This window comes from Tetrahymena thermophila, assembly GCF_000189635.1.
Source record: "Tetrahymena thermophila SB210 genomic scaffold scf_8254590, whole genome shotgun sequence".
Classification (NCBI taxonomy): Eukaryota; Ciliophora; class Oligohymenophorea; order Hymenostomatida; family Tetrahymenidae; genus Tetrahymena; species Tetrahymena thermophila.
This window is the reverse complement of record NW_002476361.1, coordinates 693,229-713,431: the sequence shown is the minus strand read 5'-3', so window position 1 is coordinate 713,431 and position 20,203 is coordinate 693,229. Positions and strand designations below refer to the sequence as shown.

The window sequence follows — 20,203 nt, the reverse complement described above, 5'->3', positions numbered from 1 at the left end:
TCATCAAAAGATCCATGATAAAAATTTCAATAAAATACTTCTTTATAGATCAATTTTGTTTAAGGCATAAAGTTTGGTCAATTGAAGTAATAACACTTGATTCTTCATTAAAAACGCAAAAAATAAAACTCACTACCTTTTTGATCACCCTTTATAATAAAAATGAGTAGAAACAAAAAATATATTAAAATTACAACTTTATTATTATGTTTTATTTTAATAGAATTATTAACATTTAAGTGATAAATTGAATACTTTCTTCTTTTTAAATAATAAATTTAAAAAGATAAATTTATTGTAAGAAAGACTTTTTGAGAGAATCAATTAAATTTAGAGTTGGAATTACTCCAGTAAAATATGGAAAAAAAGTTAAAAATTAAAAATCAGTTAGATACCTATTCTAAATCGTTGTCTTAGCTTTAGCAAAATGTGATATTGATTATATATTTTTTATAGTAATAACTGTACTAGATAAAATTCAAGAGAAGTCCATTTAAACTATTATTTTTCTCGCAATAATTATTTATTAAGAATCAAAAGATTTTCAAATGTAACATAATCAAATATACCTATTGTAAGTTCATATCAATAAAAACTAACTCTTAAACAAATTTAAAATCTTTTTTTTTTATGGTTAAATGCTCATTTCTTTAAATAGATGGTTAAGTTTTAATCTTTTGTTAATTTAATTAACAAAATATCCATGTGGTTGAAGTCTGTTAATAATTAAAGACTGTGGTCATTTTTGATTAATTTAGTTTAGTTTACAGATTGAATTTTTAGTCGTTTTTTTATATTACTGTCTAAAGTAATAATAGGTATATTTATTAATCTGAGTAATAAATATAAAATAATTTAAAATATATTAAAATTATCAGCTAACTGGAATGCACATTAAATAAAATTAATACCTTTGGACAATTTATAAAATATGTCAATAAATTTTAATTTAACTCAAAGTAAGTATAATACTTATTCATTTGTACATAAACAAACCCTATGAAATCAATTTAATATAGTAATTTAAAAAAATTAACGATTGACAAAGAAAAGTGCATTTAAGTTCATTAATATAAAATATTAATATTTTTAATAAGATAAATTAATAGTGTTAACTCTTTCTTACTTTATTATAAAAGATTTAGTTGATAAACATCATAAATAAATTAAATATTGATTATTCTTGAATTATTAGATAGCAATATTCATTTTTTTAAATTCTAAAAATATTCACTTAACTCAACGAGAGTAAAAAATTGTCATTTTATATCCTTGAATTTAATATCAATAAAAATTAAGAATTTTGTTCTAATAATAAAATTTAATTATATTTCCTATTTATCTACGCATACAATTCAAACATATAATTATGTTTAAATCATTTGATACTTTTTTACCATCTACTGTATATTTTACAAGTCATTTTTTTTTTCTTCCTAAATTAATTTGTGTCAAGTTAAACAAAAAACTCTTAAAATATTTCTTTCTTCTTTCTTAATTAGGAAATCTAAATTAAATTTTATGAGTTAAAAGCAAAAACTTAAAACATCTTTTTATTTTTTATAAAATCGCAGGTAGTTCGATCTAAAAAAAATTGATATTTAAATACACAAATAAATGAAGATTACTTTCATAAAAAATATATAAACTGTAATTCCTCATATATTAATGCCACTCCCAAACAAAACCTACGATGATTCAGCATTGATCATAGGACTAAATTTTATAAAAATTTTTGATTTGAGTTTGTCCTTAATTAAAGAGTAACTAGGGTAATTAATATAGTAATAATTTATTTAGCCTTGCTAGTAATATTTCCAAATATTTTTTTTAATGCTAAAATGCATATAAATAAAATATATAAAGCAAAACATACTTTTCTAAATTTTTTGAGCCAGAAGATAATGATATTAAATTCAAAAGATCTTCATATAAATAATTATGCTTGTTTACCTTTACAATAATAGTTTTTTATTAATAAATATGCTTTCTACCTATTAAGATTTTAGAGAACCTTAAATTAAATTGAGCTTCGTTGAAGCTAAATTTTGTATATAATTTAATAGAACTAAACAAAATTTAAGATAAATTATAACGAAATTTAAGGAAAGTTTTTTAAAACTTATTAACAAAGATAAAAAAACTTAATAATTTTATTTTGAATAAATATAATGTTCACAAAATAAATATAAATATTATATTTTATTATATCAAACTACTGTATTTTTTTTAATATAAGTTAAAATATAAGGATTTTCTATTAATGTATTAACATCAAGAATTTGTAAATAGTTTTTAGTTTTATGAAGCTAACCATTCAAATAGTTAGTGAAAGAATTCCATCCAAAAGAAAAAATCAGTACCATCAAAACAATTTGAAAACCAATTAAAGCAATCAACCATATTTTTATTTGTTAATAGTAATTATTTCCTTGCAATAATATAAATTAATTCAAGCTAATAATCGTTTCATCTATGAATTCAGTAAAATCTGTGAAACCTTAAATGTCAAATTTAGATAAAAAATTAGAAATTTAAGATTGTTATTCAGATTGGTCTTATATCATATACAAGTTATATAAGTCGCTAAATGAGTTAAAGAGGTTTTTAAAAGCTATTTGTAGGCCTTATGACAAGAATCCTTATTATGATTAATTGCACATTTCAACATTAATTCTTGTTGAATTAGTGTTGTATTAAGGATGATTCCTAAAACTATCACATAAATTACCTTTAAATGTAGAGAAAAAAAAATCATCATATTCTTCTTGATTAAATCTATTTATTTAAATTAGTGATCAGTAAAAAAATAATTTAAATATCATGAATAAATAAATACCTTTTATCTTTATATTAAGATTTAGAAACCCATTAAATATCATTGTAAATATCTTCCTATTATTTTATGAGAGTTTATAAATACTCATAATATATATCAGGTTTCATAGGCTTAAGTCGAGGATTAACTTTCATGGTTAAAATATTAAAATGCATTGCCATATTTTGCAAAAGGTAAGACCTTAAATAATAAACCTTCACTTTTAAAAAAATAAAATGTTATTTAAATTAATTTTTGAATATGATTAACAATTATATTAAAGAATTTTAATTTAATTTGAATGCATAGTAAGTGTTTTGCAAAAATTTAGGCTCAAATAATTTTGTTTTTATAATTAGTGCACTCATTGTGCGCATTCATAAAATTTATATCAAACGAATTAAAATTAAATATTTTTAAAATTTATCAGGATTAGCTATATATCACATTATTTTGTGCACATGCGCGGCGTCCGCCTGATACACTATACGCTTTACAGAAATTTAAATTTATAAATGCTTAATTTAAACTAAAATAAAATAATTTAAAAAAAAATAAAATTGAATATAAAATATTTACTCATTGTTTTGAGATCTATAGTAGTTTTATTCAAATAGTCTTATGTTAATACTTTAACAATGATAGGATAGCATATCATTAATATATAAACGCATAAAGAAGCTAAAATCAGACTTTTGTTATATCTGGGTAGGCGAGTGATAGAACTGATATTTTAAGTCCGAATATTTTTATCATTATTTAAAACTTACAATGAGACTATTGAATCTAATAATTAATGGTCATTTTGGTTTTGGTAGTATTATGATTAGATGCTTTAACTAAAATACGAATTTTATATATTCTTTATTAAGCTATCCATTTTAATTGTTGGAAAAGTAGTTAAAAGATATATGATAGAATCTCTTTCTTTTTGGATATAAAAGTAGAGGGGAATTATAATTGCTACACATGCTGCGCTAACTACAACCAAAATAATAACTAAAATGCTTAACTACTCTTCAATATACTGTTAATCATTTTATTATTATATTAGAATGTTATTTTAAACCTATTGCAATTATGAAATTGCTGATAGTTAATTTTATATTAAATAATATTCAGGTCTTCGATTACCTAAATTATTTACATATCTAAAGGTTAGTTAAAGCCCTAAAAGTATACTTGAAAGTAAGCTTGTATCATGATTAAAACTGATTAATTCCACACTATCAGAAGGAACGGAGCTTAAGAGCGTTGTATTATACAATTATCCAAAAATATAAAAGCTTTTAGTTTCTCTTATTTACTAAAATACTTTTCTTTTTGTGTTTGCTTTTAACATTTCAGACAGTAATTCATAAACCTCAGTTAAAGTCAGATCCATTTCTGATTAAACTCTATTGTAGAAGTTTAATCTTTGCTCCATACTTGGAAAATCTAATTATGTTGAGAACTGAATAAGATATTAAGTATTCTTATATTTAAGGATATCACTTAATGAAGAGGAATAAGTTGTAGGCCAGTTAAAAACTTGAAAATCTTCATTAGCTTCTCTTAAGTCTTATTCCATAGAGATAAACTACACCCAAGTCATACATGCCATTACAGCAAAGCAAGCGATACCAATCATTTTAATAACTTTAATCACTTAAAGAATTGATTTATCAGCCATAATCTAGTAAAGCTATCTTTTTGCTGAAGCAGAACTTGAATCTTTAGAGTTAGTAGAAGCTATATCATACTGTATATTTTGAATTTACTTTTTTTTCTTATTTTTGTCTATTAGATTCACATTGTTTTATTTATCAAAATTAAATTAATTATTTAATTAGCGTTAATGTTGTTTATCTAGAGCATTAGCTAATCTGCATGGAGATGTGTTTTTGTTTGCATTTCTAGATCTATAAGATTTAGTTTTTTCTTTTATCTTTTTTAAGTAAGTATTTGTCTTGTTAAAGATTTAGGTGTATTAATTTTTAATACATTCTAAATCCTATTAAGAAGTTTCTTTAGTTTAATGAGATTTGAGATCTTAATGAGATAAATTAGTGAGTGATTATTAGTTTGGAAAAATGTTTATGCAGCTGCTATTAACTGGAGAAACTAGCTCTATATTTAGTGTTTTATCTGATTTACAAGGAGAAAGTAAAGCGTAATTGTTATTAAAGTGCTATTAATCATCTTGTATTCTATGCACACTATTATCTTTAAATGCTAAATTAGTTCTGTTTAAATGATTTTCCCCTTCTTCATAATCTATTTATTATATTTCTTATAGCGATTATATAAATTAGGAGTCTTATCGATTAATATTTTGTATTGAATGTTATTATGGCAAGTTAAAATTGCACTAAAGTTTACCAAATTGTTTCTAATTTTTGTCATTATTTTATTCTATCAATTAATTAAATTGTTAATTGCAAAATTCAAAATCTTCTTAACAAGTTGTATCTTCGTTCTCAAGTTTGTTTATTTATAATTTAATTTACTTTAGATTTATGCTATCATCTTAAGATTTTTAAAGTTATTATTATGAAAGAAGAATATTATTTTGTTCATCACCATTTTTTGTTTAATTCTAGTATCTTGAAGTAAAGTTAAATTAAGAGTCAATAGAATTTATAGGATAATAATTAATTGTTTATTATTCTAAATTAGATATTAAATTTTAAAATTCTTCTGGAAAACTGAAAAACTGAGAATATATATTTTGTTTTTTTGTATTAGTAATTTCTTAATAAATAAAAGGAGCTTATAAAATAGGATTTATCTATCTAATTTTAACGATTTCAATATAACTAATGTTGTTGATTCCACTATAGTTTAATTTTTTAATAATAAGCTCAAGATAAGTAAAACAGTATGATGATATTTCTTTTGTTGACTTTATTTTATTAAGATTTTTTGCACTATACTTATTTTTACTGCTTTTTAAAGAAGACGCTAAAGTAATGCTTGTCATATCTTAATTTTGGATGACTATAAAAGCTAATTTATTTTTTTTTTTAAATTAATTTTTTACTTGATCCTTAAGGAAATCTTCCATATCGTTACTTAAATTAATATGTAGCTTCTTTTTCATATCAATTGCTTCGATATCCTCTAAGGGTTTTACTCTATTTTTAGGGCTTATTAAAAATGGGAAAATCTCTCTTAAATTAATCTTTTATAAATTCTCGCAAGTAGGAAAGAAGGTTTCATGCAATTATTCAGTAAGCCCGATAACACTTAAATCTGTTTCGTTGAAAAGAACATATTAACACTCTTCATTGATCTATTTTACTTTAGCCACTAAACCAAACGTTTTGTTTTCTTTAAATTCGTTTGTTCGAATATCTACTCTCACAGGTAAAACAAACATTTAATTTAAAGAAGCAAATATAATCTATTTATTCATTTTAGAACCTCTTGATTAATACATCAAAATTTCTTCTATTGCCTGATTTTTTGATAATTATTCTGATTAATCAAATTAAAAATCTTATTACTGGTCAAATAGTTTTTATTATAATTAGCTGTTTTGATTTTAAATAATTCCTCTATCTTATGGTTGTTCCGTATCATTTGAATACATATTGCTTGTTACTTCTTCTAATAAATATTCTTTTATATAATTTCTGTGTGCAGTTTAAAACGCTAAAGGTATAATAGATTCAATACTACGTCCTTATATATTTTCTCTGTTTGTAAAGGAAAACAAGTTAAAAAAGTTTGAAGAAACATGATTTATTTGCATTTTTTTAGAGTCTTTGTAACTCACAAAAATAATACAAGTTTTTTCATCAAACTTGTCACTGTTAATTATACTGCTTAACATTTCATCTTCTTTCAGTGGGTTAAAATATTTAGTTTACTTTCTTCTGTATTTATTTACTTAGACTAAATTAATGTCTTTTTCTGAAAAACTCAAGTTTTCCAAAAATAGAGCTTGGAGATTCAAAAGATCTAAACTATCGTCATTCAATTAAATCAAGTAATTTAGATTTGTTTTTAATTACTTAATTAATTTTTGCATACTTTCTATTTTCGAAATTAATTCAGTAGCAATAATCTCCTTTTACTTCATCATACATAAGATTTGTAGTTTTAAATTGATAGTGAAACGCAATAAGGAATAGGATCTTTCAAGTTTCTTTTCAAAAATTATTACCTACAAATAAGAGCAGTCAAATGGATTAGCTCTCCCCATTCTCTTTCTTAGGACTGCTCTTTTCTTTAAAAATATTTAATGTATAGAGTTAAAAAGCTGCTATTACTTGATAGAAAGCTTATTGCTTTTTGTAAATTGAAAGAATTTAAGGAAATATATTCTATGCGAATGACTTATTTCTATTAAAAAAATAAATTAATTAATTAAACTTTATGTTCCATTTTATTTGTTTCTTTCTTTATTATTTGAAATTTTCATAAATGAATCTCTTAAAATCTTTATGACCTTTTTTTGAATAAGTTTTAATTAGTAAACATCTTCAAATAAGAGATTTTGTTAATAGTTTGATGAAATCTGATTTTATGTTTATTGTTCAGGAGCATTAGATTCAGAAAGTAATTCTTTCTTTTGAAAATATTAAATAAAATATTCAGATTCTTTTTTAGAATTGATTAATTTCGTTTACTTTGATTAGTTACTATTCGAAATTAAATTAAGAAATTTTAAATATCTTTTTTCATTCTATTTTGAGTTCTCAATGTTGTCAAAAATATTTAATCTTATGATTCTATCTATGTTTTTATCACTGTTTTATTTTTATTCATACAATTGTTGAAAGTCATTTAGCAAACTCTAATGATCTCTTTCGATAATTATTGAAGCTATTTTATAGCTAAAAGGTATTAAAATTATAAAAAGATAACCTAATATTTAATTAGAGATGCTATATGAAATGCAGATTTATAACGTGACGCTCATGCAAAATAAGGCGATATGAGTAAAGAGGTTTAGAAGTTATGATAATTCTACATAATAATAAGCTAAAAAATAAGAACTTATTCCATTTATAATGAAATAACAAGATAACAAAGCACTTTCGCCTTCAGGAACAAATGTTATTGCTACTAAAACAAAAAACTCTACAATGGCTTTAAAGGAGAAATTTAAGATAGAGAATGGTTTTGCTAAGTAATCTTTAATCTTAATTTCATAATTATAATCTGTATCAGAAATGATAATATCTATAAAATATAAAAGTATTAAATTAATTTGATTAAAAATATCAAAAAATAAATAAAAAAATTTGTTTATTTTAATAAAATTACAATTATATTTGTCCATTATTACGTTTAATATAAGCTAATTATGAAAATTTTTAATTTAAAAAATTACTAAGTAAGACTGCAATAGATAAAAGTGCATAAGAGGCTGGGTTTTTATTTAAGTTATTTAAGCTTGAAACTATACTTGGTATATAAATAACATACTAATAAACTGTTATCATTAATGAAAATGATTAATCTAAAACGCTACTACTTTCATTTTAATTTTCCTCAATTTAAAAGTGTATGTCTGGATTGAATTTCATTTAAATTTAGTTAGATAACTTTAATTTCATGTTAATAAATCTAATCATTGTAAATATTATGTAAATCAAAAGCATGCCATTTATAGCTAGCAATGCATAGATTAATTTATCTATCAAATCGTTATTTAGCAAATAATGAATTATTCCATTTTATTTCTAATGATTAAATCCAAAGCCATTTTGTGTGATTTCTTAAAAGTTACTTTGTAAAGATAAGTAAAATAGTAGTAAATATTTAATAACAATAAATATTGAAAATATAGGATTATTTCTAGGGAATAAGTGAACTAGCCTATAAATTTCTTCAGTATAATAGAGTTTTAAAAAATTTGCTAAATTATTTTCTTTGTTTTTACTTTCCTAATTCATTTAATTTATTTATTTAATTATTTTCAGAGTGATTATTTATTTTTCAAGCAATAATAAATTATAGACTCACTACTAATTTAGATTTTAATAAAAACACATTTGATATTTTATTAATAATAAAAATTACATGTTTGCTAATTTTTATCTTTTTCTTCTAACGATTGATTACTGATTAATTAGGAATAAGTAAAACATAACAATTTATTTGATTTAATCGTTTAAAAACTTTTTTAATAAATACAAATGCAAATATATATTTTATAGATTTAATTTAATTTGACTAAATTCGCTGTTAATAAGATAATTATTATTTCTTACTGGAATTACTTTTTTACCTATTTATTCCTTATTATATTTTTAAAAATATTTATTTTAATGTTATCAAATAATCGAAAAATAGGAAATAATTTAAATCATATGTTGCTTGCTTTCACTTTATAAAAAGGCATATTAAAATTTGAATCATACCTAAGCATGTTTTTTAATTTTCTGTTAATAAAAATAATTAATTTGTTAAATGTCTTTTAAAAGTTATAAAACAAAACAAATTTATAAAATATTTACAAAATTCACTAGATAAAAATGAGATTAGTTCATTCAAGATTTAAAAAAGATAAGCATTTTTAAATATAATTCCTATTTTAAGCTAAGAAGTATATAATTTTTGAAATCAAGCAATAATACTGTGATAGAAGTAATTAAATTTACGATTGTTATTAATTCAGTAAAATATGGAATAAAAATTAGAAATTGTAAAAGAATTTGATACCAATTAAAAATTGCTATAATAAGCATGAAACAATCTCATTTTCAATCAATCTTTTCTATTTTTTAAAGTGTATTAGACAAGATAAAGTAAAGCCCACGCAAACTATTAATCTTATAAGTATGCTGACATTATGCATGCATAAAAAATAACTCTAATACAAATTAAAGCAAACAAAAAATGTTAATTTAAAATAAATTTTAAAAGAAATAAATTCTAATTGTGTTTAACTCATATAATCAATCGTATGCTTAAATATTTATTTATAGACATATTTGCTAGATTTATTATTAATTTGCAAGATAAACATTTTGCTGAAATATTGTGGTTTTTATTTATTTATTAATTTAATTTACATATTTTAGCAATAATTATTGATTTTTCTACAGACTAAATTAAATTGTAACTAAAATGCCCTAATAAGTTAAAAATAATAATTTAATTAAATTACAAGCTCTACTTATCCTGAATTAAGGATAATATAATATTATGCGATTTTTTAAATTCAAAAATGATTTGATATTGAACTATTTAAATTATTTTCATCTAGCTACAAACTCTATGAGATCACATAAGTAAATAAATAAAATTTCTTAAAAAGTATAAATAGATACATAAGGTAGCATATATATATGGAGAAAGTTAAACGCAGGTTCTAACCTCAAAAATAGTAATTAAAATTCATTCAAAATTAATTAAATTAATCACTTCTAAATTATTATAAAAGACTTAGCTATTGCAAAAGATAAATAAATAAATTAATCTAAATCGCATATTTAACTACTTCAAAAATATTATTTAATTTACTTCTAATTCCAATTCTAAAAATAGTAAATTTGTAAGTTAAATTATGAAATTAATTGTAAATTTATTAAGTCTTTAGAATTTATTAGAATAGTAGTTCTATGTTTTACTAAGTAATATCTTTTAATTTAATACTAGCAGAATTTATTGTAATTTTGATAATTGCTTAGTATATTACTTACTTAAATATTTAAATTTAATATCATATACATCTTTTTAAAAGCTAATCTACACCGATTTACAATATTTTGTAATATTCTGTGCTAAAAATAAATTTACTATTGATGTAATAATAATAATTCTTGAGAAGTATTAGTTATAGTTGCTTAAGATTATTTATTTTACTTAATTAAAATCTAATTAATATTTAGTTCTATAATCATTTGTAAAGTAAAATTAGATATTTATCAAAGTAAAAGTATATCTTATTTTAAATTTAAAGAGATACATATACATACATTTCATCTTTTTTGATGTAATTTTGAATATTTTTATTATCATTTTCTTGGTTCTAAAACCAAATAGAATTAATATAAAATTTACAAATTTTTATTTAATCAAATGTACTACTAAAAAATAATTAATACTTTATTTAATTAATTTTAAATATATTGTAGATCCTCACTTTTAAAAGCTTGAATAGCCATCAACCAATCAATCTATTCTAGCAAAATTAAAAATTTATCTCATCATATATGATATGTATTACACAAAAGTATTAAAATTAGAGAAATTAGACTATATTTAAAAATATGTAAAATATATAAGATAAAAAATCAATTTGCTTAGAAAGTAAATTAATTATTTATAAAATACTCATTTTAGAAACAAAATATTATAATTGACATAGATTTGTCACATTAAAAGATTTATATTTCAACTTTATAAAAATTTCCTTTAACAATAAATATTATTAAAATTAATAAAATATAATTTTATCATCAATCAATCAAACAACAATATTTTTTTTAATATAATTTTATATATATTGATTTTCAATTAAAGTATTAGCGTCTAGAATTTTTAGATACCTTTTTGTTTTGTGTAGCTATTCATTCATATAATTACTGAAAGTAATCCAACCCAAAAAGAAGATTAAAAGCATTAACACCATTTAAAAAGCTATCAATGCAATCAATAATAATCTTATATGATTATAAAACGTATTATTTTAAGTTAAAATAAATTGATTTAAACTAATAACTGTTTCATCCAAAAACTCAGAAAAATCAGTAAATTCCTAAATATCAAAATTTCCTAATATTTATCTGATTTATTCAAATTATTTATTTTTGTCTGTTATTTAATATATGTTGTATAAATCAGTAAATAGATTAATAAAAAGACTTTTGTAAGCCACTTAGAAGCCATTTTATAAGAGCTCTTCTTGTGATGAAGCACAGAAACCAATATTTATTTTTTTAGGATTTGTATTGAACTAAGGATAATTCATAAAATTTTCACACAAGTTTGTTTTAAAAGCAGAAAAAAAGAAGCTATCATATAAGTTTTAGTTAAATCTATTTATTTATATATATATATTTAAATAAAGTTACAAAATAAAAATAACAAAGATATTTATTTAATTATTTATCTTTGCAAAATTAAAAAATTCTAATTAAATTAATCTGTAGATTTGAATATAATAAAATACCTTTAATCTGAATACTATGAGTTTATTATCCATTAGATATCCTTACTTATATCTTCATATTATGAAATTAGTGTTTATAAATAATCATAATACATTTCAGGCTACATACGCTTGAAACCTGGTTTTGCCTTCATAACTATAATATTAAAATGTATCGCTATATTCTATAGTAGGTATGATCTTAAATAGTAGACTTTCTCTTTAAAATTATAATAAATTAAATTATTATTTTAATAAAAAATGAAAATAAATTTTTTTTTTGTTTTAATATTTTAAACTTAAATTTTTTGTTTTTATTTGAATGTATAAAATTAAAGAAAGCTTATTATTAATTAATTACATATTGTTTAAAGATCTACAGCAGACTTTGCTAAATAATCAGTAGTTAAGATTTAAACAATTATTGGGTAGCATATAATAAATGCATAAATAAAGAAACAAGCAAAAAGTAATTTTTTATTGTATCTAGGGAGACTTGTGATTGAGCTAATACTTTATTTCCTGATATTCTTTTAATTATCGATACTTTATAATTAAACAATTGTATCTAAAATTATTTAGTTGTCTTAATTCTAATAAATTGAGCTAGTGTTTGTGCTTAAGTAGGAATTTTAAATATTTTTGATCAAAATATCTAACTTTTAAATTGGAAATGTAGTAAACAGGTAAATTATAGAGTCTCTTTCTTTTTGAATATAATAATATAATGGTATTATGATCGCAACACAGCCTGTATTAATTAAAACTAAAATTAAGATTATAATTAAGAGCTCACCTTGAATGTATTCTTATTATTATGATTGGCTTTGTTCTATTTCTTGTTATAATTTTTTTAATTAAGAAATTTATTCTAACTGATTTTATATTAAGTAATACTCAGGCCTTCCATTACTTAAGTTATGAATATAGTGGAAAATGTTTTAAACATTTAAAAGTATGCTATATTGTAAGTTAGTAGTATAATTTATGCTTATTAACTACGTATCAGATGTAATTTAGTTAAGTAATTATGGATCATATAATTGCTCAAAATGAAAAACAATTTAATTTTCTATTACTCTATTAAACACTGTTCTTTGTGAGTTAGCCATTTCCATTTAAGTTAACAATCGTAATACATTTGAAAAAGTATTCTCCATATTTTATTGCATTTGATTATAAAAAATTTGCTATTAGTTAATGTCTGGGAATTTTATGTTTGTATTATTAACAAGATATTAAATATTTTTATATTTAAGGATGTCACTTAAAGATGAAGAATAAGTTGTGGGCCAACTAAAATCTTTATAATCTTAATTAGCTTATTACAGATACTATTGCATCGAGTTAAATTGTATAAAAGTGATGCATATCATAATACTGAAGCAGATAATACCAATCATTTTTATTAATTTTATTACTTATAAAGTTGATTAATCTTCCATAATATGTTACAATTAACTCTTCACTGGAGTATAATATGAATTTTGAGAGTTGCTTGAAGCTATATCATAAATAATATCTTGAACTTGCTACTTTTTAATATTTTTGTTTTGCTAATTATAATGATTATGTTGATAAGAGTTTTTCATAAATTGTTTTTTTTCTGTGTTACTCAAAGCATTAATCAATGTATTGTTGACTTTTTTTTCTCTAAAATTATTCGATATAAAAATTTTGCTAGGATTTTTACTAATTTTTAAAGGACTGATTGCAGTATTTTATTTTTTATAAATTTCAAGATTACTAGTTTCTACATCTAAATAGATATTTTCTTAAGTTTTATTTGAAATACATTCATTTTATTTCGTTTGTTGGACATTAAAATTCTAATCTGAAAACAGAGTTAAAGATTGTTGATTAGAATTAATATTCATAAAATAACTGTTATTTGGAGTTAGCTCCAAGTTTATTGTTTTATTTAATTTTCCAGGACTAGCTAAGGCATAATAGCTACTTGTTTTTAATTAATCTTCTTAAAGGTTTTAAAAATTCAAATTTTTATTAGGAAAATCTACTTTTATTTACAAATCACTGTTACAGACTTAGTTTCCTTGATTTTACTAAATAAGTTTTTTTTCCTACGAATTATTATTTTGCAGCTAATACAACTAATTAAATTGCATTATTTCATTCAACTTTTATAATTCTTTTTATTCTTTGAATTTGTTTAAAGTCAAACTACTACCTCCATCAGATTAACAGTTCAAATCCTCTTATCCAATTCTATATGACATCATTTTAATTTATTCAAGGTTAGTACTTTCATCACTCTAAGTTTACTGCTTATTTGTAAGTTAGTATTATTTATAAAAATCAACTTATGCAAAATCAATAGGAGTATCATTTTCATTTATTAGATGTAATTAATTACCATAATTATAATTTCTGCTACTTTATTGAAGTTAAGTATGAAAACTGTTAAATTATAATTAGCTATTATTATTATTATTTAATTCTAAATCTGAAATGATATTTTACAGCTCAATAGGATTCTCAAATAGTTAAGAATAAATATATTATTTTTTCACTTTTGTGATTTCTTTAAGGATTATTTGAGCTTATTTGGCAGGATTAAGTTATCTTATTTTTACTATTTCAACATAGCTCAAGTTGTTTACTCCTTTGTACTTTAATTTTCGAACAAATAATTATACATAGTTAAAACTATATGATGAAATTTCTTTCTATGATTTAGCTTTATATAATCTTTTTATATTGTTACATGAAGAGTTTAATGTGTTGTTTTTATCATCTGAGTGCTATATAACTATAAACGATAATTTTTTTTTAATTTTTAATTTATTTTTTGATTATCCACTAAGGATTTACTGCATCTCATCGGTTAGATTTACATGAAATTAGTTTTTTATATTAGTAGAATTGCAAATCCTTTCGTTATTTTAAACCTGTGAATCTTCAATTTTTGTTTGATTTTAAGTATCAATCAAAAAGGGAAAAATTTATCTCAAATTAATTTTTTAAAGATTATTAAAATTAGGAAAGAATAATTCATGCATTTATTTAGTGAGGCCTACAACACCTAGATCTGTCTCGTTAAATAGAATATATTAGTATTTTTCATTTATTTTTTTTATTTTAGCTACTAATCCAAACGTTCCGTTCTCTTTGTATTCATTTGTCCTAATGTCTATTTTGATAGGTAAGATGAACATTTAGTTTAAAGAGGCAAATATTATCTACTAATTCATTTTACAATTTTATAATTCATAGTTTTAATTTTTTATGCCAGTTTATTTCTCTGATAAATATTTTAATTGGTTAAATTAGTAATTTTAAGCTTAGTTATCTGGTGTTACCTCATTCGAATCATTTTCATTATCTTGTTCATTTTATTATAATTGCTGATCTGTATTAATTGAAGAAATATCACATGTTATTGAATCTTCTAAATATTACTTTATATACATTTTATGTACACTCTGAAATGCAAGAGGTATAATAGATTCAATATTTTTATCATAGATATGGTCTCTGCTTGTAAAGCAAAATAAATTAGAAAAATTAGAAGAAACTTGATTTATTGTTAAGGTTTTTGCATCTTTGTAACTTGCAAAAATTATACATGTTTTTTCATCAAATTTATCTCTGTTCACCATACTGCTTAACATGTCAAAATCCTAATTTTGCTTGTTTAAATATTTTTAGTTATAGCCTTTTTTTCTATATTTGTTGATTTGAATTAAATTTATATCTTTTTCGCTAAAGCTCAAATTTTCCAAAAATAGAGCTTGCAGATTCAAAAGTTCCAAGCTATCATCATTTAATTAAATTAAATAATTTAAATTATATTTCAATAAATTTATTTAACTTTGTATAATTTCAATTTTTGAAACTAACTCTGTAGCAACTATATGCTTTTGTTTCATCATGCTTAGTATTTATAATTTTAAATTAATAGTTTAGCGTAATATGGAATAGGACTTTTCCAGTTTGTTTTCAAAAGTTATTACTTGTAAGTAAGAACTATCAAATGGATTTTTTTTTCCCATTCTCTTTCTGATTACAGCTCTCTTCTTTAAAAATATACTATGTATAGATTTAATTATTTATTACTGCTTTATTGATAAATTCTTGCTTTTTATCAATTATAAGTACATTAGGAAATATATTCTATATGACTCACTAATTTCTATTAAAAATATAAATACACTTTGAAGAATTTTTGTTCCATTATCTTTGCTTCTTAATTTTCGGTTAGAAATTTTCAAAAATTAATCTTGTAATAATTTCATTATATTTTTTTCAATCCATTTTAATTTAGAAACATCTTCAAATAAATGAGTTTATTAGCTATTTTTTTGGAGCTTTTGCTAATTTTATCCTTCAGAATGATCACTTTCATAAATTTAAGAATTGTTTTAGAATTTTTAGTTAAGATTGTTTGTATCGTTCATAGAATTAATAAACTTATTTGGGTTTGATATTTAATTATTAGTAATTAAATTCAAAAATTTTAAATATTTTTTCTCATTTTGCTTTGAGTTCTCAATATTGTCAAAAATATTTAATCTTAAAATTCTATCAAAGTTTTTATCATTATTTTATATTTCTTAATACAGTTCCTGAAAGCTATTTTATTAATTCTAATAATCTTTTTCAACTATTATAGAAGCTATTTTATAGCTGAAAGGTATGTAAACCATAAAAAGGAAACTTAACAATTAACTAGGAAAGTTATATTAGACATAGATTTATAGAGTGAGGCTCATGCAAAGTAAGGAGAAGTGAGTAAACAGGTTTATTAGTTATGAAAAATTGTCATAAAAGTAAGAGAAAAAATAAGAAGATAAACCACTAAAAAGAAAATAACAAGATAGTAAAGAGTTTTAGCCTTCTGGTGTATAAACTATTGCTGCTATAATAAAAATCTCTACTAAGAACTTAAATAGAAAATTAGAGAAAGTGAAAGGTTTTGCTAAATAGTCCTTAAGTTTAATTTCATAATTATAATCTGTATCAGAGGTGACCATATCTTTTGTAAATTAAAAAAATATGTTAAATTAATTAATAATTTGAAAGTAAAATGTAAAAAATTTTCTTTTTCCATGCTGAAATTGGCATTTAAATAAATAAGAACATAATTAATTAAGAATAATTTATTGAATATTAAGTTACTCAGTAAAATTGCAATTGACAAAAGAGCATATGAGACACTATTATTATTTAAGTTATTAAAGCCTAAAATAATACTAGGAAAGTGAATTAAATACTGTTAAAAAGTAATCATCAATGAAAAAAATTAGTCTAAGCAGCTGCTTTTTTCATTTATAAACTCTTCTAATTCCAACTAAATTTCTTAAAGAGAATTATTGTTCAACCTTTATATCATCCTAAATTTCAAGTAGGCGAATCTAAAAAACCCAAACACCATATATGTCAATAGTATTCCATTTATAAATAGCAAGACATAAATAAGACTATTAGTGAATTTTTTGTTCTTGAAATATTAAAATGCTCCAATGTGGACCTTAAAATTTATTTTAGAGTCATAATCCATAGTATCTTAAAATTGAGTTGAAAGAGAAAATTAAAATAATAACAAGTATTTTAATATTATTAATATTTAAAAAGCAGGATTATTTCTAGGAAACAAGTGAACCAATCTATATATCTCCTCAGTATAATAGAGTTTTAGCAACTCTGCAACTTTAAATTATTTATTTCTTTTTTGATTCATTTTTTATGTTTTTATTTAATATTAATAAATTATAGTTTATGTCCATCTTCATTAGATATTTATAAATACTTGGTTTGAGATATAAATACCGCAACTACTATAATAGAATATAAATACTCGAACATAAAAATATGCTCAGAGTACAACTTAAGATGCATAATTTTTTGGTAAAAACTGATTTCATTAAGCACCTTAATTAGAGTAAGAAAGTAAGGTATTTTGATTAGTAATTAAAAGCCTGAAAATTAGATTAGTGGGTGAAAATGATTTAAAATACTAAATCATTAAAATATAAATTATCCTAATTTTCAAAATTTTACTTAATTAATTAAGCATAAAAGAAAAATATATGAATTCAAACCACCAATTTTAATTAAACTTTATTAGTATAAGATTGATTTAATTGAAGAAATTTATTGGTTTTTAAAAATGGAAATAAAAAGAGATAAAAAATGTATGAGATAATTCAACTTATTTAAAATTACATTAATTTATTTAATAAAATCGATTATCAAAATAAGTACATAAATAGTTATTTTAAGTTGGCAAATATCTTTTGTTACACTAAAAAAATGATAAAAAATACATAATTTATTAAATTAAATTATATAACAAATTATTAATTAATAAAATAGGATGATAAATTGAAAGTAAACTAGCTTCAATCAATCGACCAATCAATCAATCAATAAATTGTAATCTTAACTTTTGAAATAATAATCATCATAAAAATGTTTAAATTCCTTTCAGAAGTATAATATAAATGAAAATGAATTATAAAACATTTTTATGATATTATTTCATTCTAAAAATTCAATAAAACATTTTTATATTTTAAAATAATTTAAATTATGGCTAACAAGAAAAAGTTTACTTTAATAACTAGACCTATTACATGTGATATATTACATTTTAAATATGACATTTTAAGCTTTCTAATTTATGGTTAATCAAATGTTTTCATAAAATTGATATTTTTAGAACTTAGATTAAAACAATTGGTGCACGAAAACCAGATTTACATTTCTTAATAAAATTTTTCCAATTTCGTTGTTTCTAATTTTAGTAACAAGATATATGAGATATCTTATTTAAACAACAAAATTATGTTGAATAAAATTTAATCATTGATTATTAACTCTATTGAAAAATAAATCATTCAGATAACTTAATTTTTAAAAATACTAGCAGATTCTTAATTATTTTAAAAAGAAGAAAATGTATTTCAAATATAAATAAATACAAACAAATTTATAATTTTTTTCTTTTTAATAGCAGAATTAATCCAGTAAAAGAAATTAGTTGTTTGTTTTTGAGATTTTCAAAAAATCTGCATACTAACTAATTTATTTTTTTAAATTTTTAAATAAAGTTGAGACAAAACTAAAATGATTCATACAAGTTATTAGAAAAAAATAGAAATATTCTTACTATAAACTAACTTTTGATGTTTAACAAATTTTCTATTAAAAATACGATTTAATTACTTATTGGGATAGGATATTTTATATTTTTAAATGTAATTACCTGTATCCCTCTAAGTTAAGCCGAATTAAGTTAAGCAGAAATCTAAATTAAGCATAAATTATAAAAAAGTTTTCCCATCTAATAGAAGAGCTTACAAAAGTATCTAACTTAGAGAAATTGGACTGTATTTAATAATATGTAAAACATAAAAGTTTAAAAATCAATTTCACAGAAATTTTGTAAATTAATTATTTTTAAAATATACATTTTAGAAACCAAATATTATATTTAACATCCATAGATTTTTCACATTAAGATATTTTATATATAAGCTTTATAAAAATTTTCTTTCACAATTATAAACTACTTAATATTAAAATTAATAAAATATAATTTTATCATCAATCAATCAGACAACAATATTTTTTTTAATATAATTTTATATGTATTGATTTTCAATTAAAGTATTAGCATCAAGAATTTTTAGATACCTTTTTGTTTTTTGAAGTTATTCATTCAAATAATTACTGAAAGTAATCCAACCAAAAAAGAAGATTAAAAGCATTAACGCCATTTAAAAAGCTATCAATGCAATCAATAATAATTTTATCTGATTATAAAAAGTATTGTTTTAAGTTATGATAAATTGATTTAAACTAATAACTGTTTCATCCAAAAACTCAGTAAAAGCAGAATATTCCTAAATATCAAAATTTCCTAATATTTATCTGATTTATTCAATTAATATTTTTTTGTCTGTTATTTAATAAGTGTTGTATAGATCAGTAAACATGTTAAAAAGATTTTTATAAGCCACTTAGAAACCTTATTATAATAGCTTTTCTTGTGATGAAGCACAAAAATCAATATTTATTTTTTTAGGATTCGTGTTGAACTAAGGATATTTCTTAAAATTTTCACACAAGTTTGTTTTAAAAGCAGAAAAAAAGAAGCTATCGTATAAATTTTAGTTAAATCTATTTATTTATTTAATTAAATAATGTTACTTAATTAATTAAAATAACAAAGATATTAAAATGTAGATTTGAATATAATAAAATACCTTTAATCTGAATACTATGAGTTTATTATCCATTAGATATCCTTACTTATATCTTCCTATTAT

The 20,203-nt window shown here is 21.0% G+C and overlaps 2 protein-coding genes across 2 annotated transcripts; both read right to left on the bottom strand. All coding sequences in view use genetic code 6, as the record gives it.

Moving 5' to 3' along the window:
- Window positions 1–2,210: 2,210 nt before the first annotated feature.
- On the bottom strand, window positions 2,211–6,887 carry TTHERM_00256860 (transmembrane protein, putative; the record flags this gene model as incomplete). The annotated part of the gene is made up of 3 exons (XM_001019141.2): window positions 2,211–2,778; window positions 2,840–3,038; window positions 3,398–6,887. The coding sequence occupies 3 exons, from the start codon at window positions 6,885–6,887 to the stop codon at window positions 2,211–2,213; spliced, it is 4,257 nt and encodes a 1,418-aa protein (XP_001019141.2).
- Window positions 6,888–11,328: 4,441 nt separating this feature from the next.
- On the bottom strand, window positions 11,329–15,541 carry TTHERM_00256850 (transmembrane protein, putative; the record flags this gene model as incomplete). The annotated part of the gene is made up of 5 exons (XM_001019140.2): window positions 11,329–11,421; window positions 11,481–11,796; window positions 11,931–12,129; window positions 12,271–12,660; window positions 12,706–15,541. The coding sequence occupies 5 exons, from the start codon at window positions 15,539–15,541 to the stop codon at window positions 11,329–11,331; spliced, it is 3,834 nt and encodes a 1,277-aa protein (XP_001019140.2).
- Window positions 15,542–20,203: the final 4,662 nt, after the last annotated feature.